The sequence below is a fragment of the Crocuta crocuta genome, unplaced genomic scaffold, assembly GCF_008692635.1.
Source record: "Crocuta crocuta isolate KB4526 unplaced genomic scaffold, BGI_CrCroc_1.0 scaffold77, whole genome shotgun sequence".
In the NCBI taxonomy this organism is placed as follows: Eukaryota; Metazoa; Chordata; class Mammalia; order Carnivora; family Hyaenidae; genus Crocuta; species Crocuta crocuta.
This window is the reverse complement of record NW_027532172.1, coordinates 909,562-928,566: the sequence shown is the minus strand read 5'-3', so window position 1 is coordinate 928,566 and position 19,005 is coordinate 909,562. Positions and strand designations below refer to the sequence as shown.

Below are 19,005 nucleotides of genomic sequence, written 5' to 3'. Positions count from 1 at the left end.
CAGGCGGGTCCCGTCCCCAGGGCCTTTGACGGAAAGAGCCAGGGATTTGGGGCTGAGGGTCCCAGAACCTCGCTCGGCACAATGTAATCAAGACGCCAGAGGTAAGGGGCCTCCGGGCCATCCGCCCTGCCCCTCTCCTGCCTCCGCGGCAGAGGACGACTTGACTGATCACGGCCTCGGACAGACACGTACCTTGATCTGGTATTTCACTTTCCCCGCAAAGTGCTGAATGATGAACGCCGGCTCCATGACGGGGGTGCCAAGGAAGTACCTGTTGTCTTCATGCTGCTGTTTGAACTTGGCCAGCAGGGTCTGGCTCGTGGCATGGGGAAAGCTGGGAGGGGAGTTGGGAACTTTTAGCTGTGGGAATAGCGGCGAGCGCTCGCTCTGCATCACGTCACGGGTCCTCTGTGGACGAGGCCGGGGCCCTGGTGGCCCACGTGGACATGTGATGCCGGCAAGACTGGGACCTGGGCCTCGCTGCAGGCGGCTCCCAGGAATAATCCTGGAATGTGGTGACTTCCGGTCTCAGATTTGTCTGTACCTGGATGCTGGGTTGTGTGGGGGGCCCTGCCTGTGGTCCCGTTATAGGAAGGGGCTGGGAGATGAGGGTGCAGCAGGGAGGGGGCGGGGCAGAATAAGGGACCCGTCGTACCTGGCTATTTCTGCCCCCCAGGAAGGAAATGCTGCAGCTGACTTTGGCCCGCCCTGTCTCTGCCCAGCCGCGTCGCAAACACAGGCTGAGCAATGTGCCCAATTCCCAACGCCAGCCTCCACAGCTTAATGGGGGTGGGGTGGCAGAGGGGGAGGGTCTGTGGCTGGCTATGAAGCACACTGTTTTCAGGGCCATGTTTTTACCTGCTCACCCAGGTAAAAAATTACTGCTTTACCACACTATTTCAAAAAATCCAGCTCAATGCAAAAAAAAAAAAAAAAATCCATGATGAACAAAACCAGCAAGATTTTAAACAAAGACAGATCTGACCCTGCTCAGCCTAGCCCTGCCTCACATTTCCCCTCCAGATCCAGCTCTGGGTTTCCCGGGAATGACGATTTAGCCCTTCCTAACGCTCTGCCTGGCCTGTCATCTGAACGTTCTCTCCCTGAATCCCGGCTATGGATGGAGGAGTCTGTCCCCTGTCCCAGATGGGGGACCTGGACTGAGGCAGGAGGTGAGGCTGAGTCAACCCAGCCCCGCAGGGACCTCAGAAGCAGACAAACGGCTGATAAAAAGTTGGTGATAGAAAGATGTGTCCATGTCCTGACCTGTGGAACCTGGGAAAGTGACTTTATTCAGAAACAGGGTCTTTGTGAATATAATTCATTATTAAGATGAGGTCTTTTGGGCGGGCACTAATCCAGTGGATTGGAATATTTATTTAAAAATTTATTCATTGGAGCGCCTGGGTGGCTCAGTCGGTTAAGTGTCTGATTTTGGCTCGGGCCATGATCTCACGGTTTGTGAGTTTGGGCTCTATGTCTGGCTCTGTGCTGACAGCTCGAAGCCTGGAGCCTGCTTCGGATTCTGTGTCTCCCTCTCTCTCTGCCCCTCCCCTGCTCATGCTGTCTCTCTCTCTCTCTCAAAAAAATAAACAGTAAAAAAATTTAAAATTAAAAAAAATAATAAACATTTATTTATTTATTTTGAGAGAGAGAGAGTAAAAGTGCGTGTGTGTGGGTACCAAAAAGAGGGAGAGAGAATCCCAAGCAGGCCCTATGCTGTCAGTGCAGAGTCTGAAAGTCGGGGCTCGAATTCACAACCCAAAACCAAGAGTCGGATGCTCCATCGACTGAGCCACCCAGGCGCCCCTGGCATCTTTACAAGAAGAGGAGACGAGACAAAGACAGAAGAGATGGTGCTGTGACCACAGATGCAGAGACTGGGGTGATGGGGCTACAAGCTAAGGAGTGCCCGTGGCCCCGGCAGCTGGGAGAGGCCAGGGAGAATCCTCCCCCGGAAGCTCTGGCAGAAGCACAGCCCTGCTGACACCTTGACTTCAGCCCAGTGAGGCTGACTTTGCACTCTTGGCCTCTGGGATGGGGAGAGAGTATGTTTCTGCTGTCTGGAGCTGCCTGTGCTTACAGGAGCCGCAGGGAACGAATTCGGTGAATTTTGGTGACTGCAGCTGGATGACCCAGCCGGAGGCACTTTACAGATCAAGTTTCCAGCATTCGCCATGTCCCATGGACGAGGGGTGCCAGACTTAGCGGTAAACCTGGCTTCCGGGGCCTGGATTCCACGCGTGGCTCTTTGCAAGGACGAACCACCCCTGTGCCCAGTTTCTAGACTCCCACCCCAGGTCCCTTTCTTAAGAACTCCTGGGCGCGCATGTTTCAGAGTTCAGCTATCGCGCGTGTTAACATTTCCGCGATGGATGTGATGTGCGTGGATAGGTCAGGATCTGTGGCTAAAGCAGCTGGACATAGGGCTCTGTGGGGACGCTGGCTGTGGACACTTACTTGCTCTCTTCGTCCAGCAGATAGAAGAGCCCGGTGGGCTTCTTGCTGATCAGGTGGATACAGCCAACGTTGTCCGTATAGTCAATGTTGTGCCACGAGATACCTTCGCTCTGGTACTCCTCCTGCGGGGTACAGGGGTTAGCAGAGAACATCACTATCTCATGGCTAGGTTCGTGTTTACATAGCACGTGGCGTATGTACGCATATTTATGTGCATGTGTACCTATTAATACGTACACATGCAAGTAATACAAGACATGTTAGGAGAGCAACGGAAATCTATTCGTTATTATATAACATTATTAGTAACGGAAGATCCTGCTTAAAATGTCCCAGGGGTCAGTGGACTTTCTCTGCAAAGGGCCAGAGGGTAACATGTTCAGCTTTACGAGCTGGATGGTGTTGGTCGATTCTGTTGTTGCAGCGTCAAAGAGGCCACAGATGATATGTAGCCAAGTGGGTGTGGGCGTGTGCCAATAAAGCTTTATTTACAAAAATGGGTCGCGGGGCTGGATTTGACCTGTGAGCTGCCCCTGCTCTGGAACTGCAATGTCCAATAATGCGAGTGGCCTGCGCGAACTGCAAATTTTCTAATAATAGCAGTTAAAGATGTGAAAAGAAACCGGGGTTAAGTTTAATAATACACTTCATTTAAACCCAATACATCCAAACCATGAACCTGGCAATGTGGAAGCAGTGTAAAAAAATATCGGCAAGGCACTCTGTATTTATCATCTCTTTCTTCCGCACCACATGTCTGCAATCGCAGTGTTTCGCTCTTGCCACACGACTCAGTTTGGACATTTCGAGGGTCAGCAGCCAGAAAGAAAGTGTAACCGTACAATCAGCTAGAAATTTACGTATAAGCCATCCTTTTTTCCCCCATCAGAATCATCAGTGATACATGGGTAAAGATGGCGGAGTGTTTGGTAGCGAAGAGATGGGTAAGTGAGTTCGACAACACTGATGACCAAAGCAAATTCTTACAAGGCTGCTGCACCTCTCTCCCAACGAATGGGTTTTCGCAACTGAGCAAGGAGAAGGTGCAAAATTGACCCGGGACAAAAATACCCCCAAAGTCTGTCTCATCCAAGGCTGGGCAGGACTTTCCCACTCTTTCTCTTTTGCAGAGAAAATTCCCAGGGCTGGTTTGTCCGTAAACTGGGCGCCGAGGGAGATCCCGGTCCTGGCTCCTTCTGTCCCCGCCTTGGGCTGCCCAGGCAACGGGATGGCATTTCCTTACCTGTTCCAGTTTGAAAATGTGCTGGTTGAAGTAATACTGAAGCTGCTCGTTGGCATAATTGATGCAGAACTGTTCGAAGCTGTTCCTCTCGAAGTCTTCGAATCCGAAGATGTCGAGGACCCCAATGGACAGGCACTGGGAAGGCACAGAAAATGGTTGTTACTGGAGTGTCCTCCTGCAGAAGCGACCCGTTTGGCCGTGAGGGCTCTGTGCTCGGCTGGATGCTCTGCTTCGCTGCCTTGGCACCTGTAACGTGTGGGCCAGGGGCCCCCTGCGTTCATGGTGCACTGGGCCCTGAGGACGGTGCCCCTCGGAGAAACCAGCCTCTTGCCCGACACCAGCCAAAGCCACCTTGGCTCCCGACATGGCAGGCCACCTGCTGAGGATGTGCTACCCCGAGCACGTGGCCTCCCTCAGCCCTGCCTAATGGAGGGGGCGGGGCTCTCACCGAGACAGACTCCTCCATGTCTTTCTTGTTGAGGAGGGCGTGGTTGATCCGAAGAACGATCCAGTCGAACAGGGCGCTGTACAGGGACTTGGCCATGGAGTCGCGGGCAGTGATGGCCTGCGGGCACAGAGTGGGGAGTGTCACACCTTGACGGGGTGGGCCCTGGGCTGCACCACGCAGATGTTGGCACTGGATGGACAATCCAGGCTGTGACTTTAAGCACCCAACTCGTCAGACACGCCCCCTCTCACTTCATAGCTTGGACGCGTGAACTATGAGGCCAGCAGCCTAAGGTTTACAAAGTCTGTCTCCCGAGCCAGGCCGCTCCTCGGAGCAGCCTGGGGACTAAGGATGCAACACAGGCTCAGGGAGGGCGCTGGGCCTGCCTGTGGGGACCACCAGCCAGGGGGCCGAACTGGGTTTAAAGCCAAGGTCCCCTGCGGTTCTGGGAGCATCATGGGGATGCCAGCGTATGCATAAAAGTAGTAATGCTTAAAAAAAAAAAAAAAAGGCTTTGTTGAGGTCTAATTTACATAGAAGAAATAAGAAATTCCTTTTCCATATGTACTCAGATCTAAGCTGTGGCAGATGTGCTAAGCTGCAATTAAGATCTACAACACATGCCTTTCCTGGGTGGTGATGGTGGAAATGGGGCCACGAGGCCCACGCCTGGCACTTTGCTCTTGACACTAAGCCTCTAAGGGGCAGCCACGCCGCTGGGGTCTCTGGGGTCCTGTAGCAACTCTCACATGACATCACAGGGTACCTTTGCCCGTGGAGGGCCCAGAATGTCCGCGGTGCCTGTTTAAGATGTGCATGGCAGCTTCCACCAGCAACTAAAAATCCCCCCGGTGGCCGGGTACTTTCCTGCGGCTCTGCAAGCCGAAAGCTACAGGTCACATCGCTCTTGAGATGTAAAAACCCAAGAAAAACACATTGCCCGGAAGACCTCTTGGCTGGGGCAAAGGCCAGAGAGAGGTGCCTTATAAGATTTAGGGNAGAGCCCGACGCGGGGCCCGAACCCACGAACCGCAAGATCATGACCTAAGAAAGTCGGATGCTTAACTGACTAAGCCACCCCAGGCGCCCCTAGAAGGTCAGTAGTTTCTGCTATGAGGGCCAGACAGTCCGCCCTGTGCTGAGCCGGTTCTGCCGGTGCCGTAGGAGAGCGGCATGGAAAACCGTGGGTGTGGCTGTGTGCCCCGTGCCCATAAAACTTTATTTACAAAAGCAGGCAGTGGGCTGGATTACGCCTGTGGGCTGCGGGTGGCTGTCCTCTGCTAGTGAGAACCAGCGCGGACTAGTGAGAACTAGCGTGGAAACACCAAGTGGAACACGGATGGCCTGAGTTCTGGCCCTAGAGTGGAGGTCTGCTAAGCTGGTCTGTGCTGTGCTCATGTGAGGACCAGAAGCAAGTGATGGTTCTTCTTTGTCGCTTTTTATTTTAGAGGTGGGGGGGGCGCCCACCTGGGTGGCTCAGTCGGTTAAATGTCCAACTTTGGCTCAGGTCATGATCTCGCAGTTCGTGAGTTCAAGCCCCGTTGTTGGCTCCGTGTTGACAGCTAAGAGCCTGGAGCCTGCTTTGGATTCTGTGTCTCCCTCTCTCTCTGCCCCTCCTCTGTTCATGCTCTCTCTCTCTCTCAAAAATAAATAAAAATATTTAAAAAAATTTACAGAGAGAGAAAGAAGGAGAACATGTGCGTAAGCAAGGGAGACAGGCAGAGGGAGGGAGAGAGAGAGAGAGAGAGAGAGAAAGAATCTTAATCAGGCTCCATGCTTGGTGTGGAGCCTGCCGTGGGGCTCAATCCCATGACCCTGGGATCATGACTTGAGCTAAAATCGAGAGTCAGATGCTCAACCGACAGGGCCACCCAAGTGCCCCCTCCTCTGTCACTTTAAAGAATGGAAAAAGACTATCCAGCCTGGCTGTTTTCAAAGCCCCTACCCCAAGCCACGGTTTGGGGCCCGGTGCCCTGTGAGAGCCCAGGGCGGTGCTCACCTCGCTGAGACTGTAGGGAAGGATGAGCTTGTCATTGGCCGTTACGGTTTTTCTTTTGGTCAGAACCTCCACCAGGATTTCTCGCTTCACCTGTTTCGAAGTCCAGGAGGGAGAGAAAGGGACGGGGGTGTGTGTGGATAGATGGATTGTTTTGAGGATCCTCCCGGTACTGAGGTAGGTGGGAGAAGGACCCCCCAGCGGCTGCACCGGGAAACACGCCTAAGCCTGCCCCATGTCGTGTGCCATGCTCGGTGGGTCTCAGAACCGTCACACCCACAGGCTCGGTCGATGGCCCTGGGAGTGGTCACACGGGCCTGGGGGTCACTGCCAGCCCATGTGCTGCCTGCCAACCTGCATTTATAGATGTTGCCGCAGGAGTAGGCTCTTGGCCTGCTCCCTCCGGACCACAAGCCAGAGGTGGTCAGAGCGGGGGGAGCGGAAGCTGCCCCCATCTCCTGACAGGTGCCCACTCACCGCCACCAACGCAACGGAAGCCAGGGCTCCTGCACACAGGTGCTCTTTAAGAACACATGGGACACACGCTCAGAAAACAGAAAAGACAAGGGCAGGACTTCTCAGATCTGGCACCACTGACATTTGGGGCCGGATCCCCCTTCGCTGTGGGGAAGCTGTTCTGTACATTGTAGGTGCTAAGCAGCATCCCTGGCCTCACCCGCTAGATGACAGTAGCTCCTGAATTGTGACAACCCCAAAATGCCTCCAGACATTGGCCAGCTCCCCCCCACTCAGTGGGTTGACAAGGGGCTGGTGGGTCCAATGAGAAAATGACCTTGCTGATCAAAGTATGGCTTTAAAGTGCCTTTCACAAGAGGGGCTGACAGGGGAGGCAGCCAGGCCCAGGAGGGAGTCCTTTAGACACACAGAAGGGGTGCCCTGGAGGGCATGGCGCTAAGTGAAATAAACCACAAGATTTCACTTGTATGTGGAATCTTAAACAAAACAAAACACAACAAAAATACAAATACCCCCGACCAAAAAAACCTCCCAAACGAAATGAAGCTGACAGATACAGAGACTAGCTGGGTGGTTGCCAGAGGTGGGGGGTGGGGGTGAACAAAATGAATGGAGCGGGTCAAAAGGAACAGCCTTTCCAGTGAGAGAAGAAATGAACCCTGGAAAAGAAAGGTCCGGCATGGGGGCTTTGGTTAATAATGCCGTGGGGCATAACTGAAAGCCGGTAAGAGAGTGGATCTTCAAGGTTCTCATCGGCAGGAGAAAAAAACCAAAAAACAAATTCTGTAACGACATGTGGTGACAGATGTTAACTAGGCTTATTGTGGTAATCGTTTTGCAATACATACAAATACCGGATCATTATGTTGCAACCTGAAACGAACACAATGTTGTCTGGCAATTATACTTCAATTAAAGAGAGAGAGAGAGAGGGAAAGGAGGAAGAGGTGTGGTACAGATGGTGGGGAGGAAGCAGGCGGACGGGCCCCAGGTCACAGAGGCACAGCTGCCCTGGCCAAGCGGAGGGGGCAGTACCTTCAGGAGCTGCGATAGAGTGTCCAGGACCTCGGGGGGCCCGACCTCCAGACCTTCGTCTCGGCCCGTGGCTCTCTTCTTGTACGTGACGTTGCCCAGGTACAGGATGGCCGAGAGGACGGAAAAAATCCTGGGAGAGCAAAGGAGCCTGTGTTGGGGACGCTTCCAGAGTTGGAAGACGATAGAAGCTTCCAGCCAGTTGGGCTGAATTTGTAAAACCAGCCAAGTCCAGTCAGAGCGTATGAAGTTTAAAGAAACGTCCAATCTCACGGCTGGGGACCCTTTGTGGAATGTATGTGACTGCAGACAGATGGCTCACTCCCCATCCCAGTGGGGGGGTTTGGTCACAAACTTTTTGTATGGAGGCCTAACATGCATGAAATAAAAACTCCAAAGAAACCCCACGTCACTGTGCATAAAGAACAGGCAAAGAAAGCAAACAATCCTCAAGCGTAGAGCTTGATGAACTGTTGCAAAATATACACAGCCCTGTAACTAGCACTCAGAGCAAGAGAAAGAACATTCCAGGCACTGGAACCCACCCCAGCCCCCGCAGAGGGACTGCTGCCCTCGTATCTAACGCTGTCTGTTAACTGGACAGACGTCAATGAAATCCTATGTGCTTGTATCTGGCCTGTCATTGGAAGACGGGGAGTGGGGCTGCGCACATTACTGCGTGGGGTCTGGCTTCTACCTTCTCAACGCCGCAGCCCAGGGTTTCTCAGCCTCGGCACTGCTGACGTGAGTGACTGGATCATTCTTTGCTGCGGAGGGCCGTCCACTGCGTTATGGGGTGCTTGACAGTACCCCTGGCCTCCGCCTACCAGACGCCGGTGGCACTGTCCCCCATCCCCCACCCCTACACAGCGTGATAACCAGAAATGTCTCCAGACATGGCGCCCGGGGAGGCCACCATGATTGAACTTACGGTCTGTTATCGTATGGCCTCAGAGCTGAGTGTGGTTACGTTTTTAGACTATGGTTAAGAAACTTGAACAAAACACAGAGAAGAACACGTACCCATGACCAGTCTGGCTCTCAAAATGGAAAACTTTCCTATCTGACCCTTTACTGAAAGTTTGCCAACCCTTGCACCATCCATAGCTGTTGGTTTATTTATTGAATCTCCTGCTGGTGGGCATTTGTGCATGTGTGTTGGGGTGGGGGGGCTGGGGTCCACCTTTCTGCCTGTTAATGACGAGGCGGCCGTGTGCATGTCCTTGAATGAGCCCACGTGTGACTGTGTGGTGGACACACGGCTCTAGTAGAGCCTGCAGACACTTTTCCAAAGTGGCCGGCCTGACGTGTGCCCTTCTGGAAGTGGGCGGCCACTCCCGCTGGGTACACCGGCCAGTGGGCAGGTGTGAAGTACCCCGGGTGGCTTCCAAAAAACTTAAAAAAAAATTTTTTTTAAACTGTGGTAAAATACACACCATGGAAAATTTAGAAGCTTAACCATGTTTTATGTATTACACACACTTGCTTTGTCAGCCCAAAGCCCCGTGGTTTTACGTCTCCTGGTAACTAATGACGAGCAAGTCCCTTCTCCTGGGCTCGGCGTCACCGGGCCGCCCTCCTTGGTGCCTTACTTCCCGCTGGGGTGTCAGCCNGGGCTTGCTCACTTACTGCTTCTTGGTGGCAGGGAGGAAGCCCACCATCTCCATGGCCTGCTTGAGTCTTTCAAAGTCATGCTTCAGGTCTTCTCCATCTTCGATCTTCAAGTTATGCTGAAAAACAGTCAGCAGCACTCTGGGCAATTATGGGAGGGCGGCGCGCGAGAATGATTTTGGCTGTACCCGTGGGGCCAAGGCTCGGGCCACAGGGAATGAATGGGCCCCTTTATGCTGCCTCCTCTGGGCATCATCGGAGTCAGTTTGGGGCCCAGAGAGGGCCTGGGCAGACAGCCTCTGACCTCCCGGTGGTGCGTAAACAGCCCGTGGGGAACAGAGGCTGCATTTGTGGCCGGGGTTCGGGGTTGTTACCTGGTTGAGGTAGAAATAATCTCCAGGCTGCTTGAGCTGAAATTCTTGGCGTTCTTCCTCGCTGACCCCAAGTAGCAGATAATAAAACACATGGTAGTTCCTGTGGGCCCAAACGAGGAGGAAAAATCTGGTTTTGGAGGCCAAGCAACAGCTCTGCTCCAAACCATCACTAACGTTGCTCTGGGGACTACATAGGGGGGCAGGAAAGCACCTCGAGTATGCACAGATTTGAGCCGGTACGTAGATTCTCATTACATCTTAAGAAGAAAACGGAACCGTGAGCTTCTCTGGTGAGTATATTTCTGGGGCGGGGGCATTACTCTGGGTAAAAGCCCGGGGAGGCACAAAAATAAGGGCAAAAGGTGGCTCAGGGGGTAGGAGTGCAAAGCTTGTGGCCACAGAGCAGCTCACGCCTCGGAGATGGGCCACTGCCTCCTGTCGGGCCAAGCCGCCTGCTTCTCTCCTTTGTGAGTGAAGAAGGCAGACACGGTGGGTCACTAAGGACATTTCCTCTTACCTCTCGTCTTTCTCTTGCGAGACGAGGCGAGACTTTTCAAGCAGGTATTTTTCTACCACGGCCCTGTCATTAAAAGGAAAAAAAAAAAAGAAGGAATAAAATGTTATAGTTTGATCCACTTTTCTGGAAGGAACTGGAATAATCTGTTACCATCATGAAGCCAGCTGTGGATTAACCTTCTCTGACCTAAGGTAAACGATAGGTACCTAAATCACTTTTAGAAATATGATCACCGGGTCGCCTGGGCGGTTCAGTCAGTTAAGAGTCCGACTTTGGCTCAGGTCATGAGCTCACAGTTTGTGTGTTTGAGCCCCGCATCGGGCTCTGTGCTGACAGCTCAGAGCCTGGAGCCTGCCTCGGATTCTGTGTCTCCCTCTCTCTGACCCTCCCCTGCTCACTCTGTCTCTCTCTCTCTCAGAAATAAATAAAACATTAAAAAAATTAAAAAAAAATAGAAATATGATCACCTATGGGCACCTAGATGGTTCAGGTGTTGACTCTTGCCAGGTTATGATCCCAGGGTTGTGGGATCGAGCCCCTCGTTGGGCTCTGCACTAAGCATGGAGCCTGCTTGGGATTCTCTCTCTCTCTCTCTCTCTCTCTTTCTCTCTCTGCCTTCTCTTCCTTGTGTGTGTGCACATGCATATGCGCTCTCTTAATAAACATTAAAAAAAAAAGAAAGATTCGCTCTCCGCCCCTGTCCCCTCTAAAATAAAAAATAAAACAATCTAAATATGATAACAGGTTCATTTTCAATTTTTTCTATCACTTTATTATTGATACAAACTGCGCATGATTCAATGGGGTGATTTTTGACTGGATCCTTCCATAACCTACACATTTTCTTTCGAGAGCTTTACCAGCTGGCACCAAGGTACAACAAGCCAAAGCGTGTGAACCAGTGACTGGGGGTGACACATGCAGACACCTGTGTGCCCGCCACCATGACCGAGTTTCCTGGGCCCTGGTCATCCTGGCTCCCACCCCGCCCCGGAACAGCCACCGAACGGCTCCCCTATAGATTAGTTTGCATTTTCTAGAATTTTAAATGTTTTTTTTTTTATTTTTTATTTCTAGGAGAGAGAGAGAGACAGCGTGAGCAGGGGAGGGTCAGAGAGAGAGGGAGTCACAGACTGAAACAGGCTCCAGGCTCTGAGCCGGCAGTCAGCACAGAGCCCGATGTGGGGCTGGAACCCACGAACCGCGAGATCATGACCTAAGCGAAAGTCGGACGCTTAACCGACTAAGCCACCCAGCCGCCCCGAGCATTTTCTAGAATTTTAAAGCAACACAGGCATTCGGTATACATGCCGTGCCTGCCTTGTCACCTGGGCCCAGGGATTCTGAGATTCAGCCGCAGCCTGGCAGGTACCGGAACTTTATTCCTTCTCCTGCCTGGACCCCCACACCGTGCTGGCCCACTCCTCAGCTGAGGGAAGTTTGATGTTTGCTGTGTGGGCCCTGGGGCAACTCTTGATGTCGACAGTAGTAACGCAAAGTTTTCCTTGAGTATCTACTTTCTTCTTTTTTTAGTTTATTTTGAGGAGAGAGGGAGTGCGCATGCGCGAGTGGGGGAGGGGCAGAGAGAGAGAAAGAGAGAGGAGAGAGGATTTGAAGCAGGCTCCTTGTGCTGTCAGCGAAAAGCCTGATGTGGGGTTTGAATTCGGGAACCGTGAGATCATGAGCCGAAGTGGGAGGCTCAACTGACCCAGCCGCCAGGGCGCCCCGGCATCTACGACTTCCTGAGCACGGCTCTGCAAGGATTAGAGCCCCTGCACCCTGGGGGTGGGGGCTGGGACTCCCACTGGTGGATGAGGTACTAAAAATTGAAGAGGCCACATGCTGCCTGGGACCCCACAGGAGGGAAGTGGCCTGGCGGGGACCCAAGCTGGGCACTGGCCCTGTCCCCTCCACCCCCACTGGGGACAGAGGGACTGGTCTTTCACGGGTCCCACCATCACTAGGCGTGGGAGCTGGACGGCTCTGCAGGCCACCCTTGGTTGAGCCCATCGTGTTATAAATTTTCTTTTTTTTAATGTTTTATTTATTTATTTTTGAGAGAGACAGAGCATGAGTGGGGGAGGGGCAGAGAGAGAGGGAGACACAGAATCTGAAGCAGGCTCTGGGGTCCGAGTTGTCAGCACAGCCCGACGCGGGGCTCGAACTCCCAAACTGTGAGATCATGACCTGAGCCGAAGTCGGATGCTTAAGGGGCTCGAACTCCCGAACTGTGAGATCATGACCTGAGCCGAAGTTGGATGCTTAACTGACTGAGCCCCCAGGGTGCCCTGGAGCCCAGTGTTTTACAGGAGAGGCAGCTGGTGGCCGAGGGCTGGTAGGGGGCGCTGCGGGAGGGTGCAGCATGGGGCCCCTGATCCAGGGTTGGCTGGAGGCCACCTGCCTCTCTCTTCAGGACAACAGTCTCTGTCTGCAGCCCTGCCTGGGACACGTGCACACAAAACACGTGCGTGGGATTCTGCAGACTGGGCCTGTGTCCTCGCTTCTTTCAAGCCATGTTTTTTCCATTTCTTGCCCCAGCTAGTAACTGTTTCAGTTATCGGCGGTTTGTTCTCCTGGGGAGGGAGGCTGCATCTGGTTCTAGAATCAGACTCCTGCTCAAATCTCCCCCGGTGGCCAATCCCCTGTGCTGTGTCAGCAGCGTATGGGGGAGGACAGTGGCCCCTCATTGGCACTGAGCTGTCATTTGACGGTGACAGCCCCTTCCCTTTCCTGATCATTTCTTAGGCCCCAGGCCCCTCTGGGGGGGGGGGTGTCAGGGGCCAGGGATCCCCCAACACTGAGCCACCGAACCCACAGGAAGATGAGGCCTTGCAGATTGGGGAACTAGAAGAAGGCTTGGACTGTCCCTGACCCTTGGCCTCCACAGGAAATGGCACTGAGAAGTGTCACCTCCCCAAAAGCAGAACCGGGTCTGAGCCTGGTCCTCTCCAGCTGGCCGTGGCCACTCCCTGGACAGGAAGTGCACCTCCTCCTCGGAGCGTGGGCAGGCCACGGTCAGGGGCCGAGGTGGGACTTCCTTTCCTGAGTCTGAGGCCACAGATAGGCGTTTCAGACATGGGTCGCTAAGATCCTGCCACCGAGGGCGTCTGGGCCTGAGCCTGATGGGAGGCTGAGGCAGGCATGACAGGCTGTCCCAGTTAGCGGAGGGCCGGCCCTTGCCGGTGTGCTGGGTCGAACAGCAGCCCCTGGGAGTTGTGCCCACCTGGCCTCTGTGAGCGTCACCGTATTTGGAAAAAGGGTCTTTGCAGATGTGATTAAGGGAAGGATCTGGAGATATGACTGTCCTCCACGATCGGGCTGGACCCTAAATCCAGGACAAATGTCCTAAGAAGCAGAAGAGAATCCCCGAGAGACACAGAGGAGAAGACCATGTGATGGTGGAGGCAGAGACTGGGGTGATGTGGCCACCAGCCAAGGCAGGCCTGGGGTCCCCGGAAGCTGCAAGAGGGCACGAAGAATCCTCTCCCAGGGCCTCGGGAGGGAGCGCCGTCCTGCCTGCATCTTGACTTCTACGTCTCCAGGGCTGGGAGACGACAGTCTCCTATTGTCCTGAGCCCCTGGTTTGTGGCACTTTGTTAGAGCAGCCCCAGGACACCAAACAGAGGCCACATGGAGGAGCGGGCTGGGAGCAAGGGCTCTAGTGTCTGGTCTACGGCTGCAGGGCCAGCCCGGGACCCAGGAAAACACGAGGCAGCCTCCTGGCGTCCCTGGTCCCCTGACGGAGCCCCTAGGACCGTAGACGGTATAATCCTGCCACCTAAGACACCATGGGCATCTCCTGCTGGTCGGAGGCTCTGCCACGCGGGTGGGTGGCAGTGCCCGTGCAGGTGCCCAGCAGGGCTGCGCGGGGGAACACTGGATGGTCTGGGGGGCGGGACTGAGGAGCCGGAGCAGACGTGTCATTCCTGGGGGCCCTCGCTGCCCACTGGAGCCTGGGCAGTGGGAAAGAGGAAAGAGGCCGGAGGCTGAAGGACTCGGGAAAACAATACTCTTGTTTGTGTCTTGAATGCGAACTGTCACTTGAAATGATCATCAGTCCAGGGCGCCTGGGTGGCTCAGTCGGTTAAGAGTTCGACTTCAGGGGCAGCTGGGTGGCTTAGTCGGTTAAGCATCCGACTTTCGCTTAAGGTTCGTGGGTTCGAGCCCCGCGTCGGGCTCTGGGCTGACAGCTAGCTCAGAGCCTGGAGTCTGCTTCCGATTCTGTGTCTCCCTCTCTCTCTGACCCTCCCCTGCTCATGCTGCCTCTCTCTGTCTCTCAGAAGTAAATAAAACATTAAAAAAAAAAAAAGAAATGATCATCAGTCCAGTTAGATGGACAGAAGAACCTATACAATTTGGACTCTATCCCCCAGCCCTGCCCCACGAGGACTTCTCCATTCCTGGAATGCTGGAGCCTTCTCCAGGCCTCTAGCCCTGCTGCTCAGCTCTCCCTACGTTGAGCATTTGGGGCTCCTCACCTCGCTGCTCAGAGCTTCACCTGGAACGGGCATAAATCCCGCTGCCACAGGCAGACCCTCACATCAGAAGGTGAGGGCAGGGAGGATCCCTTTGAACAGCCTTNTGAACTCATCCATCTATGAATTTACCCATCTAGCAATGGGCCTATCCATCTACCCACCTACTCAATCCATGAATCTATCCATCACCTGTCCAATGAATCCATCCGCCCACCCATGAATCCATCCATCCATCCATCCATCCAATGAATCCATCCACCCACCCGTGAATCCATCCATTAATCTATCTACCCTTCCTCCCTCCTTCCCAGCTGTCTACCCACCCACCCTTCCCTGGATAGCCACTTCAATTTGCTACCCAGCATTACGTTTTCTCCTGGCTAAAGGGGCACACGTTTGGCAAATGCCACGGTCCACATCGATTCTGCCTGTGGTATCCCCAGAGCCATTGAATTCAAAAACTTCATCAAGACCAAGACATAGGTCGGTGTGTCCTTGCCAGTTCTTGGCAGACTAGCACCTTCAGGGCGTTGTACTTGCTTCCTGGGCACCTGGGCCCATGCTCAATGACCTGGGGACAGAGGTCCCGCCCCTCCCGCACCTACACTTCCCTCTTTGAGTTACAGCTCTGATCTCCACATCAATGACTTAGGAAAAAAAAAATATCACACTTGCTTCTCTGTACAATCCACACACGTCTGCACGGCCATAATTTCAGCACTGAGCTCCCAGGCTGGCTCCTCCTTACAGGGATGCCGCGAGATCCCAGACCGAGGCCGGTGGCCCACAGCTGGGAGACTACCAACTCACCCTCTCACGATTCCACTCTCCAGGTAGTTGACCTGGATGAATTTCCCGAATCGGCTGGAGTTGTTGTTGTGGGCTGTTTTGGCATTCCCAAAAGCCTGTGAGAAAAACAAACGCAGGTTTTCAGGTCGGGAGCACGACATTTCTACACACACCTCAGCCTGGAGCCTCGGAGGTCCCCCTGGGCGCTGTGGGCGCCCATTTGGCCGAAGTCGCCCAGCGGCCCGAGAACTGGAGATCACAAAGGTGTGTGGCCCAGGTGCGCTCCAACATACTTAACGCTTTGTCTCTGGGTTTGAGTTGGGTGAGACGGTTCAAGTTTTAAGTCTCGGATGTGCAAAAGGCCATCAGCAGCATTCTTTTTCAGTTACAATTATTCACATGGTAAACTCTGGCCTGTGGGCTAAATCTAGTCCACTGGTTATTTTTGTACTGCCTGCAAGCCAAGAGTGGTTTTTACATTTGTAAATCATTAAAAAAAAAAAAAAAAACCCAAGAAGAGTAATATTTCCTGACACATGAAAATTCTATTCACGTTTTTAGTGTCCGTAAATGAGAGTTTATTGGTGAGCAGCCAGGCCTGCTCATTTATGGATCTACCATGGCTGCTTTTATACTGTAACAGCAGAGCAGCCCGATAGAGACCTTCTGGCCTGCAAGGCTGCAACTATTTACTATCTGGCTCTTTCTGGAAGGCGGTTGCTGGGCCCAGGGCTGATATGGGTGGGAGGAAGCAGATGTGGAGACAGGTCCTGTCCTGGAGGGGTCCTGTAATTATGTGGGATGACAAGCCAGTTCATGGCAATTTATTTATTTATTTTGAGAAAGAGAGAGAGAGAGAGAGGGTGCACGCACATGGCGCACAAGAGGGGGACAGGTAGAGAGAACCCCAAGCAAGCTCTGCACGGTCAGTGTAGAGACCGACTTGGGGCTCGACCTCATGAACTGTGAGATCCTGACCTGAGCCAAAGTCAAGAGACGGTTGCTTAACCGACTGAGCCACCCAGGTGCTCTGGCAAACTTTTTGACTGGGGTAAAACCGGCAGAACATAAACATAACCATTTTAAAATAAACAATTCAGTGGCATTTAGTACGTTCACAATGTTGTCACCCCTATCTCATTCCAGAACATTTCCATCACCCCAAAAGGAGACCCCCATCCCCATTGGCACTCACTCCCCATCCCCCCTCCTGCCTCCCTCAGTCCCTGGCAGCCACCAATCTGCTTTCTGCCTCTATGGAATTGCCTGTTCAGGATATTTCTCCTAGGTGGGAGCATATGTTATGTGGCCTTTTTGTCTCGTGTCCTTCACTCTGCATGATGCTTTTGGGGCTCATTCTCATTGTGGTATGAATCAGGGCTTCATTTCCAATACCAGGACTTCATTTCCAATACATAGAGGAAAGTATGCATAGTGCATGGAGTCTTGTGACTCAGTGGGGTCCCCCCCGCTGAGTCTCCTAAGGGCCCACCACCCAGATGGAGACAAAGCACACACCCTGCCCAGGTTCCTGGGGTGCCCCCTTCCCATGAGGCATTCAACACCCCTGAGGGGGTGAACAGACAGCGGGAACGCATGATAAAACTTAGGGGGAATGCAGGGCAGGGAAAGTGCCGGNCCCAGAACCAGGACCACTGCACCTGGCTGTCAGGTGCCTGGCAGACGGGGGTCACAGGACAAGCAACTTCCTGCTCCGCTGTGCTGGGGCTCCAGAGACCCCAAGAATGGGCCTGCTAAGACACCCAAGGCCACTGCTAAGTCAGCCAGCAGAGGAGTAATGACGAAGGAGGTGCCCCAGAGAGGCAACCTGCCCCAGAACTGGATATGGGGGTTCTGCTCGGGGCAGGGGTGGCGACAGGGCCCTATTGGGGTGGTGGTGGGGCTCCCCATGGCCTCATAGAGGCGGAACCCAGTCTGAGGAGGCACTTTCCCAAGTCGGTGGCCACAGAGCCCCCTTCTCTTCTACAAACACTTNTTGGCAGAGCCCGGAACCAGGACCACTGCACCTGGCTGTCAGGTGCCTGGCAGACGGGGGTCACAGGACAAGCAACTTCCTGCTCCGCTGTGCTGGGGCTCCAGAGACCCCAAGAATGGGCCCTGCTAAGACACCCAAGGCCACTGCTAAGTCAGCCAGCAGGGGAGTAATGACGAAGGAGGTGCCCCAGAGAGGCAACCTGGCCCAGAACTGGATATGGGGGTTCTGCTCGGGGCAGGGGTGGCAACAGGGCCCTATTGGGGTGGTGGTGGGGCTCCNAAAACCAAACAAGCCTCGATAGACTGCATTAGGCAAACACTGTTTTACTTTCAGATTTCAAAATCTGAAAGTCCCATGGGATGAGCTCACAAGGCAAATGCACTTGCCTCTCTCCCTATTGACAGGTGAGCCCCAAGGTGGGATTTCCCATTGAGAAGTCCCCCAGGCTCCCTGCCCTGGGGTGACTGTCCTTCCAGCCAGGCTGAGATGGCCTAACCCAAGACAACTCTATTGTCCCCAGATTCACTTGGGGCCGTCCTTTCTCAGAGGGGAGTTCTAGGTTATTCTGATGGCTTCATCTTGATTACGGGGCTGGCCTTCTCTGTTCTGATCTTCTAGCCGCAGGGACCTCACTTCCCAAGTGTTTATGAGGCTTTGGCACATAAGCTCCCATTCACTCATATGGGTTCATCCATCCATCCATCCACCTGACAATTTGTTGACGGGCTGCTGTGTGCCTGGGACTGTTCTGGCGTCAGAGAGCACCCTCCGTGCTGGGGCTCTGAAGGGGGTGCCCTGCACGTCCACCTTGGTGGTGGATCGGGTGTCCCCATCTCTAGGAGCCCCCCAATCTGCCCAAGCAGGGTGGGCTGCCCGCTGCCTTTTGTGGCCTTCCTGCTGCCCCACCCTCTGCAACACCACCTCTGGGTGAAGCCTCAGTCCCTGCCTCAGACCACGAGCCACACAAGGGCTTCGGATCTTGTGTCCAATCTGAGACAGGGCGTGGAGACGGAGGAGCGGCTGGGGTTGCAGGCAGAGGCTGAAGTTGGTAAAAGAACATCAGCGTATGTTAGGCAACTACAAAGCCTAAAGATGGTGTCGAAAGAGACTGTCCCCTGCTTGCAGGCCTTGCAGGAGCCATCTTGATCGCATCATCGGTGCGGGCGGAGAACGGCACACGGGGATCAACTGGAAGCTGGTGCTGGCGTGGTGGAACCAGACTTCTTTTTCTGGATCTTTCAGGCATTACTTTGCTATGTGAAACAGCGCTTGGCCTCCACCCACTGATGGGTTGTGCACATTTGGGGACACGGACAACAGTCACACGTGGCAAGAGGCACCTGGAGAGGTGTCCCATGGGCCCGATGGAGCACAGAAGCGACCTGGCAGGGTCTCTGCCCATGAGCCCCATGGACTGAGGAGCCTGGCGAGGGACGGCTCTGCCTGGTCTGCAGAGCAAACAGTCCTGGGGCGTCCACTTGAACTTGGGGCTTTCCTGTGTGGAAATGCTCAGAAAATAACCCTGCGTGGGGTGGAGGGTTATTGCTGGCAGGGACCCCAGGAAAATGGCTCTGTCTGCAGGGG

At 53.9% G+C, this 19,005-nt stretch overlaps 1 protein-coding gene across 1 annotated transcript in view; it reads right to left on the bottom strand.

Moving 5' to 3' along the window:
- The window catches only part of MYO9B (myosin IXB), a 66,574-nt gene that overhangs the window by 27,355 nt on the left and 20,214 nt on the right, over positions 1–19,005 (bottom strand). Inside the window, exons 3-12 of the mRNA XM_077776977.1 lie at positions 15,447–15,541; positions 10,159–10,221; positions 9,642–9,741; positions 9,286–9,386; positions 7,660–7,789; positions 6,151–6,240; positions 4,152–4,268; positions 3,704–3,838; positions 2,461–2,582; positions 193–334 (exon numbers count right to left, since the gene is read on the bottom strand). Of these exons, the coding sequence (XP_077633103.1) occupies positions 193–334; positions 2,461–2,582; positions 3,704–3,838; positions 4,152–4,268; positions 6,151–6,240; positions 7,660–7,789; positions 9,286–9,386; positions 9,642–9,741; positions 10,159–10,221; positions 15,447–15,541 (1,095 nt within the window). The remainder of the gene's footprint in view (positions 1–192; positions 335–2,460; positions 2,583–3,703; positions 3,839–4,151; positions 4,269–6,150; positions 6,241–7,659; positions 7,790–9,285; positions 9,387–9,641; positions 9,742–10,158; positions 10,222–15,446; positions 15,542–19,005) is intronic.